General features: G+C 35.5%; 1 protein-coding gene across 1 annotated transcript in view; it reads right to left on the reverse strand.

Moving 5' to 3' along the window:
* Positions 1 to 630: 630 nt before the first annotated feature.
* Positions 631 to 24,427, reverse strand: part of LOC308414257 (solute carrier family 22 member 22-like) — a 29,772-nt gene continuing 5,975 nt past the window's right edge. The window contains exons 3-10 of the mRNA XM_080909458.1: positions 18,215 to 18,369; positions 17,578 to 17,746; positions 16,699 to 16,822; positions 12,614 to 12,729; positions 11,365 to 11,579; positions 5,888 to 5,996; positions 1,547 to 1,750; positions 631 to 1,280 (exon numbers count right to left, since the gene is read on the reverse strand). Of these exons, the coding sequence (XP_080765584.1) occupies positions 1,211 to 1,280; positions 1,547 to 1,750; positions 5,888 to 5,996; positions 11,365 to 11,579; positions 12,614 to 12,729; positions 16,699 to 16,822; positions 17,578 to 17,746; positions 18,215 to 18,369 (1,162 nt within the window). The 3' untranslated portion in view covers positions 631 to 1,210. The remainder of the gene's footprint in view (positions 1,281 to 1,546; positions 1,751 to 5,887; positions 5,997 to 11,364; positions 11,580 to 12,613; positions 12,730 to 16,698; positions 16,823 to 17,577; positions 17,747 to 18,214; positions 18,370 to 24,427) is intronic.

Consider the following 24,427-nt stretch of genomic DNA (forward strand, 5'->3'; position numbering starts at 1 on the left):
GGGATCAAGAACCTGTGATTGGATTAGTCAGATAATGGTAGCACTATGTGCTACTATTCTGCTAAATAAATACAGCATTAAAATTCAGATAACTAAGTGCTACTATTCAGCTAAAAAATCTATCATTAAATAATTACAAATGGATTATTGATGCACCTTAATATCAGTGAATCTATCAACTCTTATCAGAGAAGTCTTTCAACAGATGGCAATTAACACTGAAATCCTCACCTGTTCAATATGCAGAGATAAAGAACTGTAAAGTTCTAGACTCTAAATGGAATATACATATCACACCACTTCTCATGGCACATCCCTCAAAGTTATCTCTTATACGGGTCATTTCATGACCTTTGCTCAGAAGTCCTGGACTCAGATCAAAGGAGAAGATTTGAGTTCCAAGACAAAGACTCAGATGAATCATTTCAAAATGGTGTTTCATTCCATCAGTGCAACCAAAATGCCAGGGAAAGAGGAGATAACTTGGCATGAGCATTGAACTACAGACTCCAAACAAATGTATGATAACAGTATGTTTCTGCTTTATTTAGAATAAAAGAAATCTGGACTATAAATTTAGTAAGCAGCTTCCCCTTGAACAACTATAAGCATACTAACAAGTACGTAGTATATTCTCTCTCCAAGTATACATAATTTTCAGAGAGAAGAGATAGCATTATTCTTACTACGCAAAGCTTTCAGAAATAGGAATTGGTTATGAATAGCTACAATGAAAAAGAAAACAATTACCATGCAATTAAAAATCATAGTGGCACATCTATCCTCTAAATGACTATCATGCTGTTGTTCAGCACAGCTTATAAGTTTCCGGTGCTTATTGTCCTCAAGGTTTTCAAATCAATACATAATTCAGGACAAGCACAGAATTGAGGTTCAATTGTGGTTTTGTTTGTTTGTGACTTTGTTCTCAATTTTTAATTTTAAAAGAATCTGTTCCATTCAATATTACACAAAGTACTTATTGTGCAGTTTTGTTTTAGATTTTTTTCATGAAAGGAACCTTTACTCCAGTATTTGATAAGTCTTAGGATTTGGATCTATATTATGGATTGCTCACTGAGAGATTTGCTTTTGCAGTAGGTTGATTTAATAAGTATATTCAAGGATGCAGGTTGATGGGTAAAGTCTCTAGGGTACAGAGCAGAACAAAGAGGATTTATATGAATGAAACTCTGTGGAGTTTGGCTCTTTAGCACGTGGTAGTTTCCAAGAAGTCTTGCCCATCGTTTTTACTGACATTTTTGTTCATCAATCTGTTCCTGGAATTAAAAAAAATAATTTAAATGAATTTTAAATTTAAATAAATTTAAAATAATTTAAAAGCATCAGGTGAGTAGACATAAAATATATGACAGAGATATTAAAATATACAAACTATGTTCATTTGTACTACAGAATATAATACACTTCTCTCTTAAATGCTAATTCAGACTTCCATATTCTTTTTCATTTCCACAATTTACGTTTTTCAATTTACATAACAATCACAGCCCCTTTTATCCTCTTCCCCAACATAAAATCTCACCTTTTCTCCATTTCCTTGATAGTGTCAATAAATGGACGATTAAAGGTCTCTGGCAGAAAGTAGAGATTGATTGTTGCCACTATGGGTAGGACTCCATAGAGAATCATGGGAAGGCGTACAGAATACTTTTTAGTAACAAGCGTTATTGCAGACAGGGCTATTGCTAGTCGAACAACTGTTATATTAACACCATGTACAGTTGACCTTAAAAAGAGACCAGAGGTGCAAAACCTGAGTCTACAAGCTTGGTTTTAATTGTGCTATTTCAGTAAGATATCTGACATCATTCACGCTCTACATTCATTTTCTGGCTCGCATTCAGTATATATATGAAGGCCTTCTGGAGGCTCATAATAAGCATTATTTTCAAACAGACACAGAGCTTTGCATCTCTTGAACATACTATAATGTGTTAAACTATAGTTTGTCTTGTCAATGGAGTACACACTCTAGGTTTCTCATATGGAAAATAGACAAAATAGATAATTCTATCAATGTTCATAAAGTACAATATTAGGGTTACTAATTAAATTAAATATAAATTCAAAATAAGCACAAATATTATTTTAGTATATAGTACACTATATTTATTTACATACTGCTATATTTACACAAAAAAAATCCTGAAATCTATGTACATTTAAAATTTAGTAAATTGGCCTTACTTTCTTCCTGTTTCTTTTTTCTTTTCAGTTTAACTCCTGTCCTGGTACACGGACTATTATTAAAAATTTTGGCAAAAGTAGTTTAAAAACTAGAGATTCACTACTTCAATGATAGTACTTCCTTTCAGAACTTCAAAAACTAAAATGTTGTAAAAAGTGAAATCTAAAAATCTTGACAATTTGAATCTAGCTAAGATTAGGATTACATCTCATTTTTTTCAAACAATTATATAAAATTGCCATTTTACATGTATTTTCTCATTTGTCTTCTACAAAAGCCAATCTACTTTTTCAAATGGGCATATTTATATGGATCTTAAATTATAAAGGTAAAATTAATTATTTTAAAAAGTCAAAAAAGCCCCCAGAAAACCATTAGTCTATTTGGAATAAGGAGTGGATACTGGGAAGTAGAGAGCTTCAGGGAATTGTATTCTAATTACTAATGGTAATTGTTTTGCAAATGTAGTATAAAGCATAGAGCTTACATATGCATATTGTATACTGATGACAAAATTGACTAAGAGAGTTTATTTTCAGTTAATTTTATGTTTGTTTCAGTTAGTTAGTTATGTTATTATTGTTTTCCCACAAATGATGATACCGTTGCAATCTTTAGAAAGTAAGAAGAATCAATGGGGAATAATGGACAAATGAAGTGCCTGAATCATTGAGATGACTAATATGGTGAGAAGGCTTTCAGGAAGTATATTTAGTGAGTAAGCTAACAACCTGTACACACAAAATATGATACTCTATTTATAACTCAACAAAATATCTTTCTAAAAGGTTAGCTTTTATCAGGTAAATTCAATGGATGCCTGTATCCCACCAAGAACTTTATTAGCTCCTCTATAGACAAACAAACTCATATGTCTGCTGAGTTAAGGGAATAGGACACGTGACAATTTTATAAAAATAAACTCATTAAAAAGATTCCTGGCTATTTGGGTGGTTCAAAAATCAAGAAATGTCCATTGATAAAAGGAAGTTTTGTCTTCAGAGAATATGCAATATTTGATAGAATTATAGGGCATTTTTGACTGATTAACTAAAATAATGCAGCATTAGTAGAGAAATTTGGTTATATCTAAATAAGGTAAAAAAAAAAGTCACATGAGATATTTAAACCATCCAACCCTTGTCAAGACACTAGGTTACTCTCCACAAACTGACAGCAAGACCTCATTGCTAAAGACAATATATGAATAACTCATTGCACATAGAGAGGTTTAGCTGCTTCTTACATAAAACCTTCCCTCCTACTTCCTAACCTCTTAGGTATAGAAGGGTACTCTCCATATTTCCAAAGTGAAATATAAACACCAACCTAGTCACAAAACCTTTGATCTACAATGATGTTCTGCCTGGAAAACATGCTAAGGCAATGGTGGCACAAAGCTTGTGGGAGTAACCAACCAATGCCTGGTTTGACATAAGGCCAACTCCAGGAAATACTATAAAACTGGACACCAAGAGCCAGAGACTACATAACCCAGAGACCTAGGATAGAAACCAAATACTCTTTAAATCTTTAAAAGAAAATCAATAAAGATCACTGTCTTCTCCAGTCACAATCAGAGGATTTCACAAATAGACCCACAGCTAGATATTACGTACACACACACACACACACACACACACACACACACACACACACACACACACAAACACACATATATACACACTCAAACACACACACACACACACACACACACACACACACACATACAGAAGGGGGGAAGACGGAGAGAGAACTTGGATTATAAGTCCTAAATGAAATGTCCTCATCAAATTCCTCCCCTCAGAACTCAGGAAACCATATTGAAGAGGAGGAGGAGGAAGAGGAGAAAGAGGAAGAGGAGGGGGAGGAAGAGGAAGAGGAAAAACAGGAAGAGGAGGAGGAGGAGGAAGAGGAGGAGGAGTAGTAAAATAAATTTATACAACATAAAGAAATGTAAATAATAAACCAAGCAAGATTTTCAGTAACTTCCAAAATAACTTGTGTGATATTCATCATTATGCATGAAATGTTTCAGATAGTCAGAATGTCTTGAGATTGTCTATGGAAGATGAGAAAACTTAGAAAGTTCTTTCATTGGTAATAGAAAACACATCCATAAGGAATACAGAGGTGAGTGTGTCTGTGTTTGTGTTATGTTTGGAAAGCAAGCATGGGAGTGGGGTTCACTTTTACATGGAAAAGGCTCAGATTTGAACATCTGAAGCTCTAATGCCCTTGAACACATATGAATAATTAGGGCTGTATCAAAGGACTGCTCATGGTACAATGTACCATCCATTCCTTAATATGCAACATTTTCTTTTTGAACATAAAAACAACTTCAGGAAAGTACCTTTTCAAATTTTGTACACAAGTGGTCTTTGATCCATCAAAGATGCAAAGTAATAGGTTATGGCTAAGACATTATTTTGAGCCTGACAAGAGAGTAAGAAGACAATAGTAGTTTGTATGCTAAAATTTTTGTATATAATCAGAGTTTCAAAGTGTGATGATGTAGAGGGTGATGGGAAAGATACTAAAAAATATTTTTACCTGTTAAAATATTTTGACACCTGATGCCTAAATGTCAGCTACTTGTGCTAACATTGTTGGAGGACACTTTCTGTTTATTTTATCTTTTAAGTTAGCTTATGAAATGGTGGGTTTAGCTAAGATGCTTTCATATTTAGGTAATTATGTATTGTTATTAATTTCTTTCTCCTCCCTCTCCTCTTCCTAATTCCTGGGCTCACAGGTCCTCCCCCACAGTTACCCCAACTTCTGTCTTTATGTTCTATTAATTTCATCACATCCTTCTTTCCCTCTGCTCCTCTTGTATTTTTCCTTCTCTTTTCTACTTTTATGACCTATACGCCTAAAGATACACACACACACACACATACACACAAACACACACACTCCCTCATACACACACACACACTCATACACACAAACACACACACTCACACACACATTCACATACACACATATATCACATCACATCAAACTCACTCTCCTTTAGACCGTTTGTACTGCTTAGTTTTGTGTCAGTCTGACCCAGGGTAAAGTCATCAAAGAGGAGAAATTTCATTTAAGAAAATTCCTCCATAATATCAGGTTGTAGATAGATCTCTAAGACATTTTCAAAATTAGCAATTTATGGGGAAAGCCTAGCCCATTAGAGGGTGTGTCACTCCTGGGCTGGTGGTACTGAGTTCTATTAGAAAACAAGCAGAGCAAGCCATGTAGAGCCTCCATGGCCACTGTATCAATGGTGGCCTCCAAGTTCCTGCCCTGCTTAATTCCCTGTCTTGACTTTATTTAATCATGAAACTGTGACGTGGAAGAATAAGCCTTTTCCTTTACAAGTTGCTTTGGTCATGGTGTTTTATCACAGCAATAGTAACCCAATCAAGACACAGGTTTTCCAAACTATGAGTCAGCATGCACTTTAGGACTAAATCACATTATAAATCAAATAGACTTAACAAATCTATAGAGATTCCATCCAACAGAAACAGAACACACACATTCTCAACACTCCAAAAAACATGTTTTAAAGTAGACTAAATGATTAAAATGCCTTGTAAAAAGACATCCATTTTATTCACTTAAATTTTTTACAGTGTTTCAGCAGTATTCAGAATGAACCACTGCAGTTTCTTTTCTTACCTGAGTGCTACTGGTATGAGTTCATTGACGTAGGCCATACTTACACAACTGAAAGCTGCGAAAAATCCTTTTGCCAAAATGAAAATAGCAAGACGCAAGACATACATGTCTGTAAACGATGTTAAACAGAAAACATGCTTACTTCATCAATATTTATTGACCTCTAAATCAAAACATTTACAAATGTTTTCTAAAATATTAACCACTAAACTGTTATCTGGAATCAAATACCTACTTTTTTTAATTGAAAATACATATTCTGATTATGGTTTCCCCTCCTGTAGCTATTCATAGATTCTCTATATTTTCCCACCCACCTGAATCCACACCCTTTCCTGCACTTTCTCATTAGAAACAAAATAGGCATTTTGAAATAAAATAAAATAAAATAGAACCAGATTGTAAAAAAACAAAACAAGTGAATTAAGAAAAATCTCTTTATTGCTTAAGTAAATGAAATACCATGCATAAAATGAACTAGTCTAAACCTATCTAAAGTAATAAATAAAAATTCCCTCTCAGGATCACATTAAATAATGATGTATGAAAGTTTCTTAGAGATATGTAACAAGGCACATGAAATTCTATGGAGTGAAATGGAATCTGTAGAAGGGTAGCAAACATGCGTCTTACAGGGTGTTACATCCACATTATTAAAGAATTTATAAAACTGCACAACAAGGATTCAAAGGGCTTGAGTAAGAAATAGGCACAGGATGGTCAACAGAAATGGAAATAGAACACTTCAGAATGGTGGTGGTAGTAGGTCATGCTGAGTGTATAAATCCCAAGTATATGTGCACTGTGGAAACAGGCTATTTTAAGGACTCCCATATTCATGGAAAACTAGCAAAGCCTGCCTTCCATGGCAGGTGAGATTCTCAGGGATGACAAAGCCTTGCTTTACTCTGTGTTAAAATGTTGATAGTGTGTGCAGAAAATAATCACTATTGTTCTATCCCCCATGATATTTATGGCCAGAAGACTCACCCCTACAGAGGCTGTTTCTATTGAAATTAGGCCAACATACCTCCTTGTTCAACAGTATATAATTACAGGCTGCATCCTCATTTATTTGTATATAATAACCCCACATTCTTGTCTCACTGGATATAATACCCCCTCTGTGTTCAACTATAAGTAATAAACATAGTGAGTTTCCAAGGTGCTATAAATTCTTCATCAGAGTGCTCAGTCTACCCGATTTTCTAATCCCTCTGTATGTGTGTATCCATCCTTCAGTCTGTCTATCTGTCTGTCATCTCTCTGTTTGTCTGTTATTTTATCATTCCCTTGCCACCAAAGCTGTGCAAGTATACAACAAAAATGGAAGTCCTATTTGAGAATCTGTTCCATAGGCTGAAGAATAGATGTTAATCAATAGGAATAGTAAGAAGAAATAAAAGACAATATCTTTGGAATTGTAGATTTAAATATTGTATGCTCAGAAAACAAATATATACTTTGTTCCCTGTCTGGAGCATGAGAAACAGGTATTTCCTTATCTTAAGCAAATTAAACACATACTAAAATATTTGAAAGCCATAAAACATGTACATTTAACTCAATGTTGGCCATAACATTTCTTTTTGTCATTAAATGAAATTTCTCTAGATTCATAAAATTATGAAAGTATCACAGCAATAAATTCTAAAGATTTGGAATTGATTTTCAGAATATTTGTTTAGTGCATACAGATACAGTTTAAATGAGAAACGTTTCAGAACAGCCTCCTGTACTGGAACACTGTTCCTCATTCCAAGGCACTGTTTGTGAAGAGTGAGGAACCTTTGAGTGGTGAAATATCTCTGAACACTGTCAATAAGACAAAATGGCAACCAACAGATTGGAAAAAGATCTTCACCAATCCTACATCTGATAGATGACTAATATTCAATATATACAAAGAACTTAAGAAGTTAGACGCCAGAGAGCCAAATAACCCTTATAAAAATGGGACAGAGTTAAACAAAGAATTCTCAACTGAGGAATTTTGATGGACAAGAAGCACCTCAAGAAATGTTCAACACCCTTAGCCATCAGGAAAATGCAAATCTAAACAACCCTGAGATTTCACCTCACACCAGTCAGAATGTCTAAGATCAAAAACTCAGGTGACAGCAGATGCTGATGAGTATGTTGAGAAAGAGGAACACTCCTCCACTGTTGGTGGGGTTGTAAGCTGGTATAACCACTCTGGAAATCAGTCTGGCGGTACTCAGAAAATTGGACATAGTACTACTTAAGGACCCAGTGATACCACTTGAATTAAACAAAACAAAACAAACAAAAACAAACAAACAAAAAACCTAAAACCCAAAATATCAAAAAAGATAGTTAAGGACACTTCATACTTGTCAAAGGGAAAAAATCCACCAAGATGAAACTTAACTCTGACTATGCTCCAAATGTAAGGGTACATACATTCATAAGAAACCACACTAAATCTCAAAGCACACATTGCACCTGATACAATAATGGTGGGAGACTTCAACACCACATTCTCAGCAACGGACAGATCATCGAAACATAAACTACACAGAGGCACATTGAAACTAACAGAAGTTATGAACCACATGGATTTAACAGATATCTATGGAACATTTTTTCCTAAAATAAAAATATATGCCTTCTTTTCAACACCTCATGGTGCCTTCCACAAGCTGACCATATAATTGGACACCAAAAATGCTTCAACACCTATAAGTTGAAATAATTCTATGCATTCTACCAGAGCACCACAAACTGACTGGTCTTCAATAACAACAAAAATGACAGTAAGCCCACATACACATGGAAGCTGAACAATGCTCTACTAATGATAGCTTGGTCAAAGAAGAAAAAAAAGATATTAAAGACGTTTTAAAAATTTAATGAAAATGAAGGCACAACATATCCAAACTTGTGAGGCACAGTGAAAGCAGTGCTAAGAAGAAAACTCAGCTCTGAGTGCCTCTAAAAGAAACTGGAGAGATCATACACTAGCAGTTTGACAGCACATCTGAAAGCTCTAGAACAAAAAGAAGCAGATACACCCAAGTGGAGTAGATAGCAGGAAGTAACAAACTCGGGGGCTGAAATCAACCAAGTATAAACAAAAAGAACTACACAAACAATCAACAAAACCAGGAGCCATTTTTTTTGAGAAAATCAACAAGACAGATAAACCCTTAGCCAGACTTACTAGAGGGCACACACAGAGAGAGAGAGTATTCAAATTAACAAAATCAGAAATGAAAGGGGAGACATAACAACAGAAACTGAGGAAATTCAAGAAATCATCAGATCCTACTACAAAAGCCTATACTGAACAAAACTGAAAAATCTGGAGGAAATGGACAAATTTCTAGACAGATACCAGATACCAAAGTTAAATCAGAATCAAATAAACTATCTAAACAGTCCAATAACCCCTAAAGAAATAAAAGCAGTCATCAAAAGACTCCCAACCAAAAAAGCTTAGGACCAGATGGTTTAGTGCAGAATTTTATCAAACCTTCATACAAAACCTCATACCAATACTCTCCAAACTATTCAACAAAATACAAACACTACCCATTTCCTTTTATGAAGCTACAATTATGTTTGTACCTAAACCACACAAAGTCACAACAAAGAAAGAAAACCAATTTTCCTTATGAATATGATGCAAACACACTCAATAAAATTCTCAAAAACCAAATCCAAGAGCAAATCAAAAGGATCATGAGCAAGTAGACTTCATCCCAGTGATTCATCAACATAATCCACTATATAAACAAACTCAAAGGACAAAAACCCTTACAAGATGATACCATTAGATGCTGAGAAAGCATTTGACAAAATTCAACACCCCTATATGTTAAAAGTCTTGGAAATATTAGGAATTCAAGGCCCATACATAAACATAGTAAGAGCAATATACAGCAAACCAGTGGCCAACATCACACTAAATGGAGAGAAACTTGAAGCAATCTCACTAAAATTTGAGACTAGACAAGGCTAATAGCTCTCTCCCTACCTTTTCAATATAGTAATTGAAGTCCAAGCCATAGTCATTAGACAACAAAAGGAGGTCAAAGGGATAAAAATTGAAAAGGAAGAAGTCAAAATATCACTATTTGCAGATGATATGATAGTATACTCTAAAACTTCAACCAGAGAACTCCTATAGCTGATAAACAACTTCAAGAAAGTGACTGGATATAAAATTAACTCAAATTGGTAGCTTTCCTCTACTCAAAGGATAAACAGACTGAGATAGAAATCAGGGAATCGACATCCTTCACAACAGTCATAAATAATATAAAATACCGTGGAGTGACTCTAACCAAGCAATTGAAAGATCTGTATGATAAGAACTTCGAGTCTCTGAAAAAAAGAAATTGAAGGTCTCAGAAGATAAAGAGATAACTCATGCTCATAGATTGGCAGGATCAATATTGTAAATATGGCCGTCTTGCCAAAAACAGTCTAAAGATTCAATGCAATCCTCGTCAAAATTCCAACTCAATTCTTCATAGAGTTAGAAAGAGCAATTTCCAAATTCATTTGGAATCACAAAATACCCAAAATTAGGAAAAGTTGATTCATTCTATGTCCTTGTATCTCAAGGCCAAATGGATCAAGACCCTCCACATAAAACCAGATACACTGAAACTAAGAGAAGAGACATTAGGAAAGTGCCTCAAACACATAGTCAGGGAATAAATATCCTGAACAAAACACCAAATTTTTTCATCGATGATACATAATTTGTTCTTATTAGAATATTAATTAGAGCTTCCAAGTTTAAATAAAGTGATAAAGTTGTAATTCTTATTACTAAGGAAGTCATACCCTTAAAATATCCAGACAAGAAGTCAAGTGCAAGCCTGGTGCCATGGCTGAGCTTTTAATGTTGCAAACCAACGATTACAACAACTATTGCAAGATTTTATTTGACTGTCACAACTACTCAGCACATCATTTTCTATAAAGAATCATATAGGATTTATCTCCATCTTGCTACTCTCAGTCTAGTGCAAGAGTTCACCATGCAATCCATGTACCTTCAGAGAAATCATGTAATTTCTACTATGGTCAGTTCTTCATCCTGAAGTTAGACGAGGGGGGGTAATTTTTCAAATGTGGCAGTTCGTTTAAAATAAATAGAGGGCTGGGGGGGGGGGAAGCTCAGCAGATAGGAGATCACACTCCTTTTGCAGAAGACCAGAATTTTTTCTCAGAACCCGCATCAGGCAGTTTATCCAACTTTCTATAATTCTATTTCTAAGTAATCTAATGTTTCTGACACCTAGGGTACCCTCATCCACATACCTATACATTCGCATATATTATGTATACGTACTCACACATGTAAAATTAAAACTAACATAAATATTTAAATTCTAGTAATCTTTGGACTGTAGAGTATCAGTTCCATTTTTGTATTTAAAAATACAAGTCTACAAGGATATGAATTAATAATAAGATTCTGAACACTGAGGAAGTCTCACCTTCAGAGAGAAATATGGTGATGATAATACAACCTCCAGTTGCAAGGAGCAAAATAGCAATTAAAGGACGGCGGCTTACATTTCTTAATATAAAATATGTGAGTAATTTACTGGGTATGTCTATCACTCCTAGAAGAATATGGGTCAGAAATATGTTCTTTCCCAACACTTGAACATTCAACAAGAGGCCATAAATGCTGAAAAATTCTGCAAAACTGGGAGAGAACACACAGAGACATTCAACCAACTGAGAAAGCAAAACATTTATTATGATGTGTACGTGATATGTGTGTGTGTCCAGTTTGAATCATTATTTCCTTTAAAGATAAAAGCAAAATAAATATTTCAAGTATTGAATAAAATTGAGTTTTATCATGTTACTAAGATTATTTTATAAAAAACAAAAATAAAATAATTATAGAAATTATCAATAAGTTGAGCAGATTTTATAAGGACATTTATATTTAAAACATTCTTAAATTAGTCTACAGCTCTAATAGACTCTACATTTGAAGTGTATCAAATTCAGGGGAGGGAGTATGAAACTGTCTTTAGTGATCATTTTTTATATAGAAAACCATGGGTTAAAAGCTAAATCTTGCAACTCTTGATAGAGTGCATGAATATATCATGCAAGATGTGCCTATTTCAGAAAGTCAAATAATTTATTCTGAGGTCATTTTTCTTTTTCTGAAATTTGGACTAGAAGTAAATTCGCTAGAGGAAGCTGTGATTGTTATGTAGAAATGTATAATCATTTGGAATGATCCGACCCTACTGTTTTCACTAATTGCCTAATGTGTTGTAAAGATATTCATTTGTAACATCTGGACATCGAAAGAGACCAGAAACTGAGCAAAACTTGAAATTTGTGCAGATTGTACTTCAATATTATGGATTGAACCATTCTTTACAATATAGATAAAATTGTTTGACTCCATTAAAAATCTGATTTATCAATTTTATTATTTGGTGAAACTTAGTTGAGGTATAAATTGCCTTTTTAATTTCCTGCTTATATTTCTCTAGTTTCTGTAAATTATAACCATCCTATAAACCATCTGAAAAAAACATGACCTGTGTGAGTTGCTTTTAATCCTTCCCCACATATATTTGTAATTTGATTTCTAGTGTCCTGAATAAAAGGGAAAGTAGACCGTTGTTTACCTCAGACATTTCTCAAAGGGCTTACCTTAATGCTGAGGCAACTGACTATATTATAACAAAGGGAGGAGGGTAAAGTACTCACAGTAAACAGGCATTACAAAGCACTATTTTATGTATCACTGGATTAACAATGATTTTCTTTATTCTGAAATGATTTCTGGTTGCATTCACATCTTCCTTAAGTTTGGACTGCAAATCCTTCAAAATGAAAAAGACCAAGGCAACATATTTAGATTGAACAAAAATTTGAAACAAATTCTCCACAAAATATATTTCACTCTTCTAGGCGTACACCATCTATGACTAGCTCATAGCATCAGTATGGCATTGACCATATTCCAGCATCTAAAAGAAAAATAGAAATGGCAAGATTGCTTAAGTGAAAGCACTTACCACCAAGCCCCATGACTTAAGTTCAATCTCAGTATCCACAGATCAAGTCTATAACTGACTCCCATCAACTGTCCTCTGACCTTCATATGACCTTCCTTGCAAGAGTGTGTCCCCAATACATACACAAAAAATGAATAATAAATGAAATTAAAATTTTTGAGGCAAATGGGTAAAAAAATAAATTATTAAATGTTTAAATGAAGAAGTATATACCATATATGTTGTGAAAATGTTTCCTGGTAAAAATTATAAAATTACTTTCTAATAATTCCTAAATTGTTTCTTATTAGAAACTGTTGGAGCATTCTAGTCTGATAAAGTCATAACCAGATAATTGATGCTCCAACTTAGTGACTGTTATCAAACTCTTTCTGGGAATACCCACTGTACCAATTACATTTCCTGATGAGGCAAATACTAGAAAAAATTAGAGTTATTTTTATTATATATTTGCAGATTTTTATATATCTTATATCGCTATTAACTTACATGAAATTATTTTTTCAACAAAATTCTACATTAAATATTAACTTCTAGACTCAATATAACATTTTTTAATTAGATGTTTTCTATTCATATTTTTCTTGATTATCTGGGAACTCCACATCATGAACTCTAATCACACTCCCTACTGCTCCCAGGTCCAAACCCCACCTTTGTACCCACCCCTGCATACACACATGAAGAAGAGGAGGAGGGGGATTCCAATTTGTGCTGCTCCTGAGCACTGTCAAACTCCCAATGTACAGTTCCTTAAAAATAACTGAGTCACTCCCTGCTGGTACTCCTATCAGAAGCCATCAACCATGTAGAACTTACACTTTTGCCTCCTTACCACAATTTTCAAGAGTTCTCTTTAATTTCTATCCAACCTTTTACTTTTGGTGGTAGGTTAGGCTGCAAGTAGAGGTTGTTATAAAGGCCTATGTCCCCACTTCTCAACTGTGAGTTTGTAGTCATCAATATCATGACAAAAAGTAGCTCTCTTGTGCTTTACATTCTCCTGGATATGATCTCAGTGCTGAATGCTTGGTTTTAGATAACCAATTGGAGTAGAAAGATGGAATCATCCCAGTAGCATTTCTCCATGGTGCATTTTAAAAGAAAAATTTCCAAATGTTAATTTTTTATCATTATTTCCTTTTAGAAAATATTAATAATGTACATAGACTGTAAGTACAATACTAGGTTTGAATTCAAATTACTAAGTCTGTGAGACTGTCTTTCCTACCATGTACAATGTGACAGCTATAATGTAGACTTCTGAAATACCTACACACATCCCTTTTCCTACTCAATTCTTTTCATACTTCCAACACAATCTTAGAATAATATTGAAAAAATCGTATATTCCGGGAATATTTGAAAAGGGGTATTTATACATCTATGTTCACTGTTGCTAAATTCATAATAGCTAGAAAATGAAAGATATCTAATAATCCTTCAGCTGATAGATGTATAACAAATATGTAGAATAATGTAACCTTATTTAGGAGTAAAGAAATTAATCTTCTTTCAACAAAACAAAAAAAAAAGTTAGTCACACACAATGAATGCAAATCAAAACAACCCTGAGATTCCACCTCACACCAGTCAGATTGGCCAAGATCCAAAACTCAGATGACAACAGATGCTGGCAAGGATGTGGAGAAAGAGGAACACTTCTCCACTGTTGGTGGGGTTGTAAACTGATACAATCATTCTGGGAATCAGTCTGGCGGTTCCTCAGAAAAATGGACATAGTACTACCTGAAGACCCAGTTATTCCACTTCTGGGCATTTACCCCAGAGACGCTCCAACACACAACAAAGATACATGCACCACAATGTTCATTGCAGCTCTATTTATAATAGCCAGAAGCTGGAAAGAACCAAGATGTCCTCCAGTAGATGAATGGATACAAAAATTGTGGTACATTTACACAATGGAGCACTATTCAGCCATCAGAAACAATGACTTAACGAAATTCTTAAGAAAATGGATGCACCTAGAGAATATCATCCTGAGTGAAATAACCCAGTCACAAAAGAACAGACATAATATGCAGTCACTGATAATGGGATACTAACCCCAGAAAGCTCTGAACACCCCAGAAACAACTCACAGACTATGTGAAGTTCAAGGGGAAAAAAGAATATATTTTAATTAAAATAGAACTGTATCACATCCCCCTTTCATCCCTACAGCCCCTCCCAGTTTCTCTCCTATCCCCTCAAATTAATAGCCTCTTACATATATACATATGTGTATGTATATGTACCCACAAATACTTAATTACAACCTTTAAAAATGTATTCATATACTTTTATGCAAAAATGCTTAAAAATTTGTACATTTATCTTTGTTTTTTAAAATAAAGTTTTTCAATAAAAAAATAAGAAAACAAAAATAACTGGAGCAACAATCACTGGTTGTTAAATTCTCTTAATATAAATGGAATCGATTCCTCAATAAAAAGACATAGACTAACAGAATGGATATGTAAACGGAAACCAGCATTTTGCTGCATAGAGGAATGTACCTCAGTGACAAAGAAAGGCACAACCTTGGAGTAAAAGGCTGAAAAACATTTTTTTCCAAGCAAATGATTACAAGGAGTAAAGTAAAACCAAACCACAAACTTTGCAGGTAAATTAGGTTGAACTAGATCTAACCTGAATACCTCTTCCCTAAGGATTAGCTGTGATAGTATAGGTAGACTTCCAAGGAAAGGAAACAACCAATAGTCTTAACCCAGATGTGATGCCTATGAATCCCAACAACGGCCAGCATCACAAGGCATCAGTAATGGTATCATAATAGCATGCATATCTTGGTGGTAAACAACAGTTTTCTAATTGGATGCAAGGCCCATTCAACAGACAGAAAGCTAAGCTGAGTATCTAGAGCTGGCAAAGTCAAGGATCTTCAAGGAAGGTCTACTACCACTTTACTAAATCAGAATAGCTCCTAACTGCATTCTGCATATTTGTCCTATGCCTATAGCTAAGAATAATCTTCATCTCCTATCAAAATTCTATCTGCAAAAGAAAGAAACTGTTACAGAAAACCACAACTGACCTAAATATAAAGAACAACTAATTGATCATGAAGTTCCCAGCCCCTGTTGATATATCTACTTCACAATCCCTATACATTAGAATCAGGAGACATCAAGGAAGAAAAAGAGGAAAGATAGTAAGAGCCAGAGACTCAGGAAGTCTGTGGTGCTATTTTCTCTCATATAAAGAACAGGGTTGCATTACCCCTGAAAACTAGACAATATGGCTGCCTTGATAAGAAAAACACAAATAGACTTGCTAACATGACTTTTACCAGGCCCCACAGAGACAAAGATATAGGTAACTAAGGAATGCCAAAAGATAGTGAAATAATTGTCTCCAGTGCATGGATTCCTAATTTCCTAATCAAATACCATGTGGTCACCCTTGCAACTGTATACATGCAAATAACACTGAATAGGCTGAGCAGATTGGATTTATATATTTAGGTGTTCATAAATAGCAACAACAATTAAAGTAAGAGACAGACATGAATTCATGAGGGAGTATGATGGGAGTTTCATGGGAAGAATTAAAGGAAAAAATGAAGGGGGAAATTTTATATTTTAATTAAAATAGAAATTTAAAGAGATAGTAATAATACTCATTTTAATTTGACTCTATCTCCAACTTCTTCTAGTTCTTGAGTACATTTACCTATAATTTCACTGTGGTTTTTAATTATTTTATGGCAATAAGGAATTTAAAGATAATGGTCATGTGTTTCAGTACCTCAGTGGTTAAATTTTGTGCAAAGTCTTTCTTCCCATTGATGGAGGCAATTCTCTGGAGTTCCTTCCATGCTTGATCAGTTTTGCCATTGATCACAAGCCAATGGGCTGATTCTGGTACCAAGCTGTTTAAGAGGCAGTAAATAGAAGGAGCAGTCATATTCCAGTCCAAAGACATTCCTGCTCTTTAAAGGAATAATCTTATAAAATATGATCCCTCCTAGCAATAGAGGACATCCCAGGATCTAACAAACCTTTCCCTGTTCATTAATACCACCTTCATACACTGTTGCTCAGCCTTTTAATACACTTTCACAGCTAAAAAATTATTCTTAAAAAAGGAGCAAAGGCTTTATTGTTAAAATCTAAATACATATTTAGTACTTTAAAAATTCACTTCAATTTTAAAGGACAACAAAATAGTACTAATTTTATATTGTTTAAAAATATTATTTAAAAAATCTTGTGTTTTATTCCAAAGATGACTAATAAAAATTTTAAAGAATACCAGAATAGTTGCTTTCAGAAAGAAAGCTGTTTTATGTTTCCTTTAAAGGGGTCAAAAAGGATTTATTTTCAAGCATCTCTGTCCTTTGCTGTCATTTTTCTGTGACTTGATCTCAGCAACTAAGAGAAACTAAAAGTAATACCTGAGTGAAATTTTGATCCACCATTTACTTCATTTTATAAATTAACTGAAAGAATTATCCTCTTATTGGTTTTTCTCCTATGACTTTTAAGTTCATTTTCTGAATATTACACTCAAAGTAACCCAGAGTACATGATTAAATAGCAGAATATTCCTCAGTGGACCGAACACACCATCATGTATTATAATAATTGTAACATAATGGGTTACAATATATAAAACTGCACATACCAGAACAAAATAAAAAAAATGAAGTAGGGCAAGGCAATTGCAAGTTGAAGTAAGTGCCAATCCGAAAGCACATATGCTAGTCCCCCAAGCCCAGCATGGCCAATACTGGAGAACACTCCACTGAGTACTGTGACTGTGGCATGCCAATGTACTGATGTCTCTTCTAAAACTAAAAGGAAAAATAGTTCTGTATTAGTCTGCATTATTAGTTGCATTTACATATGCTATCACTATGACCAATAGTAATTTAGGAGGGAGGATTAGTATTATTATTTGTCTTAGAACTTATAGATCATTATAAAGAGATGTAAGGGCAGGAATTTGGAGACAGGAACAAAAGCACAGGCCATGGAGGACTTCTTCCTTGCCTGCTCTCCATGGTTTTCTCAGGGGATATAGGGCCACTGACAATAGGCTAGGCTCTCCAATATTGATCATCAATCAAGAAAAGGTCCCATATAGTCACCTATAGTCTATTCTGTGGAGACATCTCATCAACTGAGGTTCCCTCTTCCCAAATAAGTCTAGCTTGTGTCAAGTTGACAAAAACTAACCAGCACATTATCCAACACCTTTTTAAGAAAGATGACTTCAAGAATGTAAGATAATACACACATACAGATCAAGGCAAACTTACCAAGGATAAAACAGTTGATCATAATAGTACTTGCAGAAGCAGATAAGAGGAATCTCAAAACACAGTAAGAGGAGAAATTGGGGGCAAAGGCACAGCAGGTCCCCAAAATTCCATAGGCTAGGCAACTATACATCAACAATGGCTTCCTTCCAAACCTATGGTAACAGTTAAAATGGCAAAAGATCTAACAACTGGTTATATAAACATTATTAGCATGTTCCCAAAGAACCCTTATTACTCTTAGATCCTTGTTTTCTGGGATCTATAACTATCATAACAAAGCAAAGTCACATATCCTTATATAAATGTCACTATAGAGTAACTAGATTTGTGTGCCTAATATCATAGTTTTCTATTTCTGAGCTGGTCCATCATATTGAGTATATTTTGTGGTCTTTTTAAAACACTTTTATTTGTGTGTGTGTGTGTGTGTGTGTGTGTGTGTGTGTGCATGCAGGCACCCATGGAGACCAGAAGGGGATATCTGGATTATATTGAGACCCTCTGAAAGAATAAGCACTCCTCTCTCTAGCCCCACCATTCAAGTTTCAATGCTAACTTTTCTTCTTTCTTGCAATGTTTATCTACACACACTAATTGGATTACATCCTTCATCATAAATATTAATAACTAACATAAGTTAATATCATTTATCCAAACACATAATATTCTTAACCTGTTTGTTTTCAAGAGTCACCATACTCACTTTTGGAATTTTTGTTTGTTTATTTGTTTGCCTAGTATCATGAACTTCCTTATAGAATGAATTTTCAAGCAAATGAATTTTCATAAATGCATACTTGACCATACTACATAATTTTTAAGATGTGAAAATGCACATAACATTTTAAATTGCCACAATTTTCTGTATATCCAGTATGTTAAACTTAAAAAAAAATGGAGGGACCAAACTCTCAGGTTATTTGCCACCTGGAAAAGCAGAGATGCAGGGACACAGGCAGGGAGAAACTGTGCTGTGAGTAGTCGGGGCGCAGAGAGCGATAGGCCTAGCAAGCAGCAGGCACGACCCTCTGGTTGGTCCAGGGGAGCAGGAACTCTGCCGTAGGCTCTTGCTTGAGGACCAAACACTCAAGCCATTAGCCACCTGGAAGAGCAGAGATCCAGAGATGCAGGGCCTGGTGAGACTGAGTCCTGAGTGGCCAGGGCACAGAAAGGTCTGAGCCAAGTGCATGGAAAGAGCTGCACCCCCCACCCCTGATTGGTTCAGGGGAGCAGGAACCTTGGAATAGGGACTTGGTATCCGCCCGAAAAGTCACAGCGTTCGGACCAAACACTCAGGCCATTTGCCACTGGGAACAGCAAAGATCCAGGGACACAGGCTTGGCGAGACTACGCTGTCAGTAGTTAGCCCGGGCACAGAGAGGGCTAGGCGTAGTAGGCACAGCCCTCCAGGTGGTCCAGGGGGAGCAGGAACTCTGCCATAGGGACTTGGTGTCCACCCAGAAGGCCCTTGCTGCGTGCAGACCAAATGCTCAAACCATTTGCCACCTAAAACAGCAGAGATTCAGGGACACTGGCCAGGTACAGAGGTGAGACAGGACCCAGTCACTGACAACAAGACCACATATAATCACAAACAAGATTGCAAGAGAAAAGAGAAAGAACTTACACAATGGAAACCAAGACAACCTGGCAACATCAGAACTCAGCTCTCCCATCACACCAAGCAGCAGAATGCCAAATTCTCCAGAAAAAGAAGACTCAGACCTGCAATCATACCTCAAGATGATGATGGAGATCTTTGAGAAAAGCATGAATGACTAAAACAAGAATGGGAGGAAAACCATAAACGAAAAGAAGCTTTTAAAGAGGAAACACGAAAAACACTCAAAGAAATCAAAGAACTAGAGGTAAACAGAACCAACGAAGTAAAAGAATTTAAGAATGAAATGAAAATGGAAATGGAAACAATAAAGAACAAACTAAAAAACACAACCCTGGAGGTAGAAAACCAAAAAAAGTAATCAGGAGTCACAGATGCAAGCATCTTCAACAGACTACAAGACATGGAAGAGAGAATCTCAGGGGACAAAGACAACATTGAAAACATAGACAAAACAGTGAGAGAAGATGCAAAAGCCAAAAAGCTCCTAACCCAAAATGTCCAGGAGATCCAAGACACAATGAGAAGACCAAACCTAAGGATAATAGGAGTAGAAGAGGGTGAAGAATAATAACTAAGAGGCACATTAAATATCTTCAACAAAATCATAGAGGAAAACTTCCCTACCCTTAAAAATGAGATGACCATGAGCATAAAAGAAGCCTACAGAACTCCAAATAGAGTGAACCAGAAAAGAAATTCATTCCAACACATAATAATCAAAACGCCAAGTTCCAAAGCAAAGAAAGTATACTAAAAGCAGTAAGGGAAAAAAGGTCATGTAACATACAAAGGCAGACCAATCAGAATTACACCGACTTCTCAACAGAGACTATGAAAGCTAGAAGAGCCTGGACAGACATCATGCAGACCCTAAGAGAACACAAGTGTCAGCCCAAGCAGCTATACCCAGCAAAATTCTCAATCACCATAGATGGAAAGACCAAGACATCCAGGACAAAATTAAATTTACACAATATCTGACCACAAATCTAGCACTACAACTCATTATAGGTGGAAAACCCAATACAAGGAAGGAAACTACATCCTAGTAAAAACAAGAAAATACCTAAGCAAGAAAACCAAAAGAAAAAGAAACACCAGCACAATTCTACCTCTAAAAGCAAAAATATCAGGAAACAGCAACACTATTCCTTAATATCTGTTAACATAAATAGACTCAATTCCCCAATAAAAAGACATAGGCTATCAGACTGGATACATAAATAGAATTCAGGATTTTGCTGCATACAGGAAATTCATCTCAGAGACAAAGACAGACCCTATCTCAGAGTAAAAGATGGAAAGAAAAACTTCCAAGCAAACGGCCCCAAGAAACAAGCTGGAGTAGACATTCTAATATCAAATAAAGTAGATTTTCAATCAAAAGTTAACAAAACAGATAAGGAAGGACACTTTTTACTCATTTTACAACTTTACAGGGAAAATTTATAAGGAGGAACTCTCAATCCTGAACATATATGCTCCAAATACAAGAGCGCCCATATTCATTAGAGAAACCCTACTAAAGCTCAAAAAAAAATACATTGCACACCCCACAATAATAGTGGAAGACCTCAACACCCCACTCTCATCAATGGACAGATTGTGGAAGCAGAAACTGAACAAGGACGCAGTAAAACAAGTAGAGGTTATGAACCAATTGGAATTAACAGACATTTACAAAACATTTCATCCTAAAACAAAAGAATACACCTTCTTCGCAGCACCTCACGGCACCTTCTCCAAACTGACCATATAATCGGTCACAAAACAAGTCTCAATAGATATAAGAAGATTGAAATACTCCCATGCATTTTATCAGATCACCATGAACTAAGGCTGGTCTTTAATAACAACAAAGAAAACAAAAAGCCCACATACACATGGAAACTAAACAATGCTCTGTTAAAGGATAGCAGGGTCAAAGAAGAAATAAAGAAAGAAATTAAGGATTTTCTAGAATTCAACGAAAACGAAAACACAACATACCCAAACCTATGGGATGCAATGAAAGCAGTATTGAGAGGAAAACTCATAGCCCTAAGTGCTTCCACAAAGAAACTGGAGAGAGCTCACATCAGCAACCTGACAGCACAGCTAAAAGCCCTAGAACAAAAGGAAGCAGATACAGGCAAGAGAAATAGAGGGCAAGAAATAATCAAACTTAGGCAGAAATAGAACAAAGAGAAGCAAATAGAACCATTCAAAGAATCAACAAATCCAAGAACTGGTTCTTTGAGAAAATAAACAAGATTGATAAACCCTTAGCCAGACTAACTGGAGGGAAAAAAGAGAGTATCCAAATTAACAAAATCAGAAAGGAAAGTGGAGACATAACAACTGAAACTGAGGAAATTCAAGAAATCAACACATCCTATTACAAAAGCCTATACTGAACAAAGATGGAAAGTCTGGAAGAAATGGATGAATTCCTAGACAGATACAAGATACTAAAGTTAAACCAGGACCAGGTAAACCATCTAAATAATCCCATAACACTTAAAGAAGTAGAATCAGTCATTAAAAGCCTCCCATCCAAAAAAGGCCCAGGTCCAGATTGGTTCAGTTCAGAATTTCATCAGATATTTATTGACGACCTAATACTAATACTCGCCAAACTATTCCACAAAATATAGTCAGATGGAACACTATCTAACTCATCTTTTCAGGCCACAATATCCTCTTTCCTAAACCAGACAGAGACCCTACAAGGAAAGAGAACTTCAGACCAATCTCACTTATGAACATTGATGCAAAATTACTAAACAAAATTCTTGCAAACTGAATCCAAGAACACATCAAAATGATCATTCACCATGATCAAGTAGGCTTCATCCCTGGGATGCAGGGATGGTTTAATATACAGAAATCCATCAATGTAATCCACCATATAAACAAACTCAAAGAAAAAAACCACATGGTCATCTCACTAGATGCTGAAAAAGCATTTGACAAAATTCAACAACCCTTCATGTTAAAGGTCTTGGAAAGAACAGGAATCCAAGGCCAATACCTAAATATAATAAAAGCAATGTACAGCAAACCAATAGCCAACATCAAAATTAATGGCGAGAATCTTGAAGCAATCCCACTAAAATCAGGGACTCGACAAGGCTGCCCACTCTCCCCCTACCTATTCAACATAGTACTGGAAGTCCTGGCTGGAGCAATTAGACAGCAAAAGGAGATCAAGGGGATACAAATCGGAAAGGAAGAGATAAAAACATGACTCTTTGCCAATGACATGATAGTGTACTTGAGTGACCCCAAAAATTCCACCAGAGAACTTTTATTGCTGATAAACAAGTTCAGCAAAGTGGCTGGATATAAAAGTAACTCAAAAAAATAAGTAGCCTTCCTCTACTCAAAGGACAAACATGCAGAGAAAGAAATTAGGGAAAAGATACCCTTCACAATAGTCACAAACAATATGAAATACCTTGGTGTGACTCTAATTAAACATGTGAAGGACCTGTATGACTAGAACTTCAAATCTCTGAAGAAGGAAATTCAGGAAGATCTCAGAAAATGGAAAGATCTCCCATGCTCATGGATTGGAAGGATCAACATTTTAAAACTGGCCATCCTACCAAAAGCAATCTACAGATTCAACGCAATCCCCATCAAAATTCCAACACAGTTCTTCATGGAATTGGAAAGATCAATGTGCAATTTCATATGGAACAACAAAAGACCTAGAATAGCGAAATCCATCCTCAACAACAAGAAAACATCTGCAGGAATCACTATCCCTGCCCTCAAGCTAAATTACAAGGCAATTGTGCTGAAAACTGCATGGTACTGGTACAGAAATAGGCATGTGGATCAATGGAATAGTATAGAAGATCCAGAAATGAGCCCTCACATATATGGTCACCTGATTTTTGACAAAGGAGCCGTAAACATTCAATGGAAAAAGGACAGCCTATTCAACAAATGGTGCTGGTCCAACTGGCACTCAACATGCAAAAGAATGAAAATAGACCCTTTCTTATCTCCTTGTACAAAGCTCAAGTGTAAGTGGATCAAAGATCTTCACATTAAATCAGATACACTGAAACTATTAGAAGAGAAAGTAGGGAAAACCTTAGAACTCATTGGCACAGGAGAAAATTTTCTGAACAGAACACAAATGGCTTGTACTCTAAGGTCAAAGATTGACAAATGGAACTTAATGAGATTGCAAAGTTTCTGTAAGGCTAAGGACACTGTCCAGAAAACAAAAGAGCAGCCAATAGATTGGGAAAAGATCTTTACCAACCGCACGTCTGACAGAGGCCTAATATCCAAGGTATACAAAGAACTCAAGAAGTTAGACACCAGAGAATCAAACAACCCTATTAAAATGGGGTACAGGGCTAAACAAAAAGTTCTCAATTGAAGAATATCGAATGGCTGAGAAACATCTAAGGAAGTGCTTGACATCCTTAGTCATCAGGGAAATGCAAATCAAAACAACCCAGAGATACCACCTTACACTAGTCAGAATGGCTAAGAACAAAAATTCAGATGACAGCAGATGCTGGCAAGGATGCAGAGAAAGAGGAACACTTCTCCACTGCTGGTGGGGTTGTAAACTGGTACAG

Source organism: Micromys minutus, assembly GCF_963924665.1.
Source record: "Micromys minutus genome assembly, chromosome: 33".
NCBI lineage: Eukaryota > Metazoa > Chordata > Mammalia > Rodentia > Muridae > Micromys > Micromys minutus.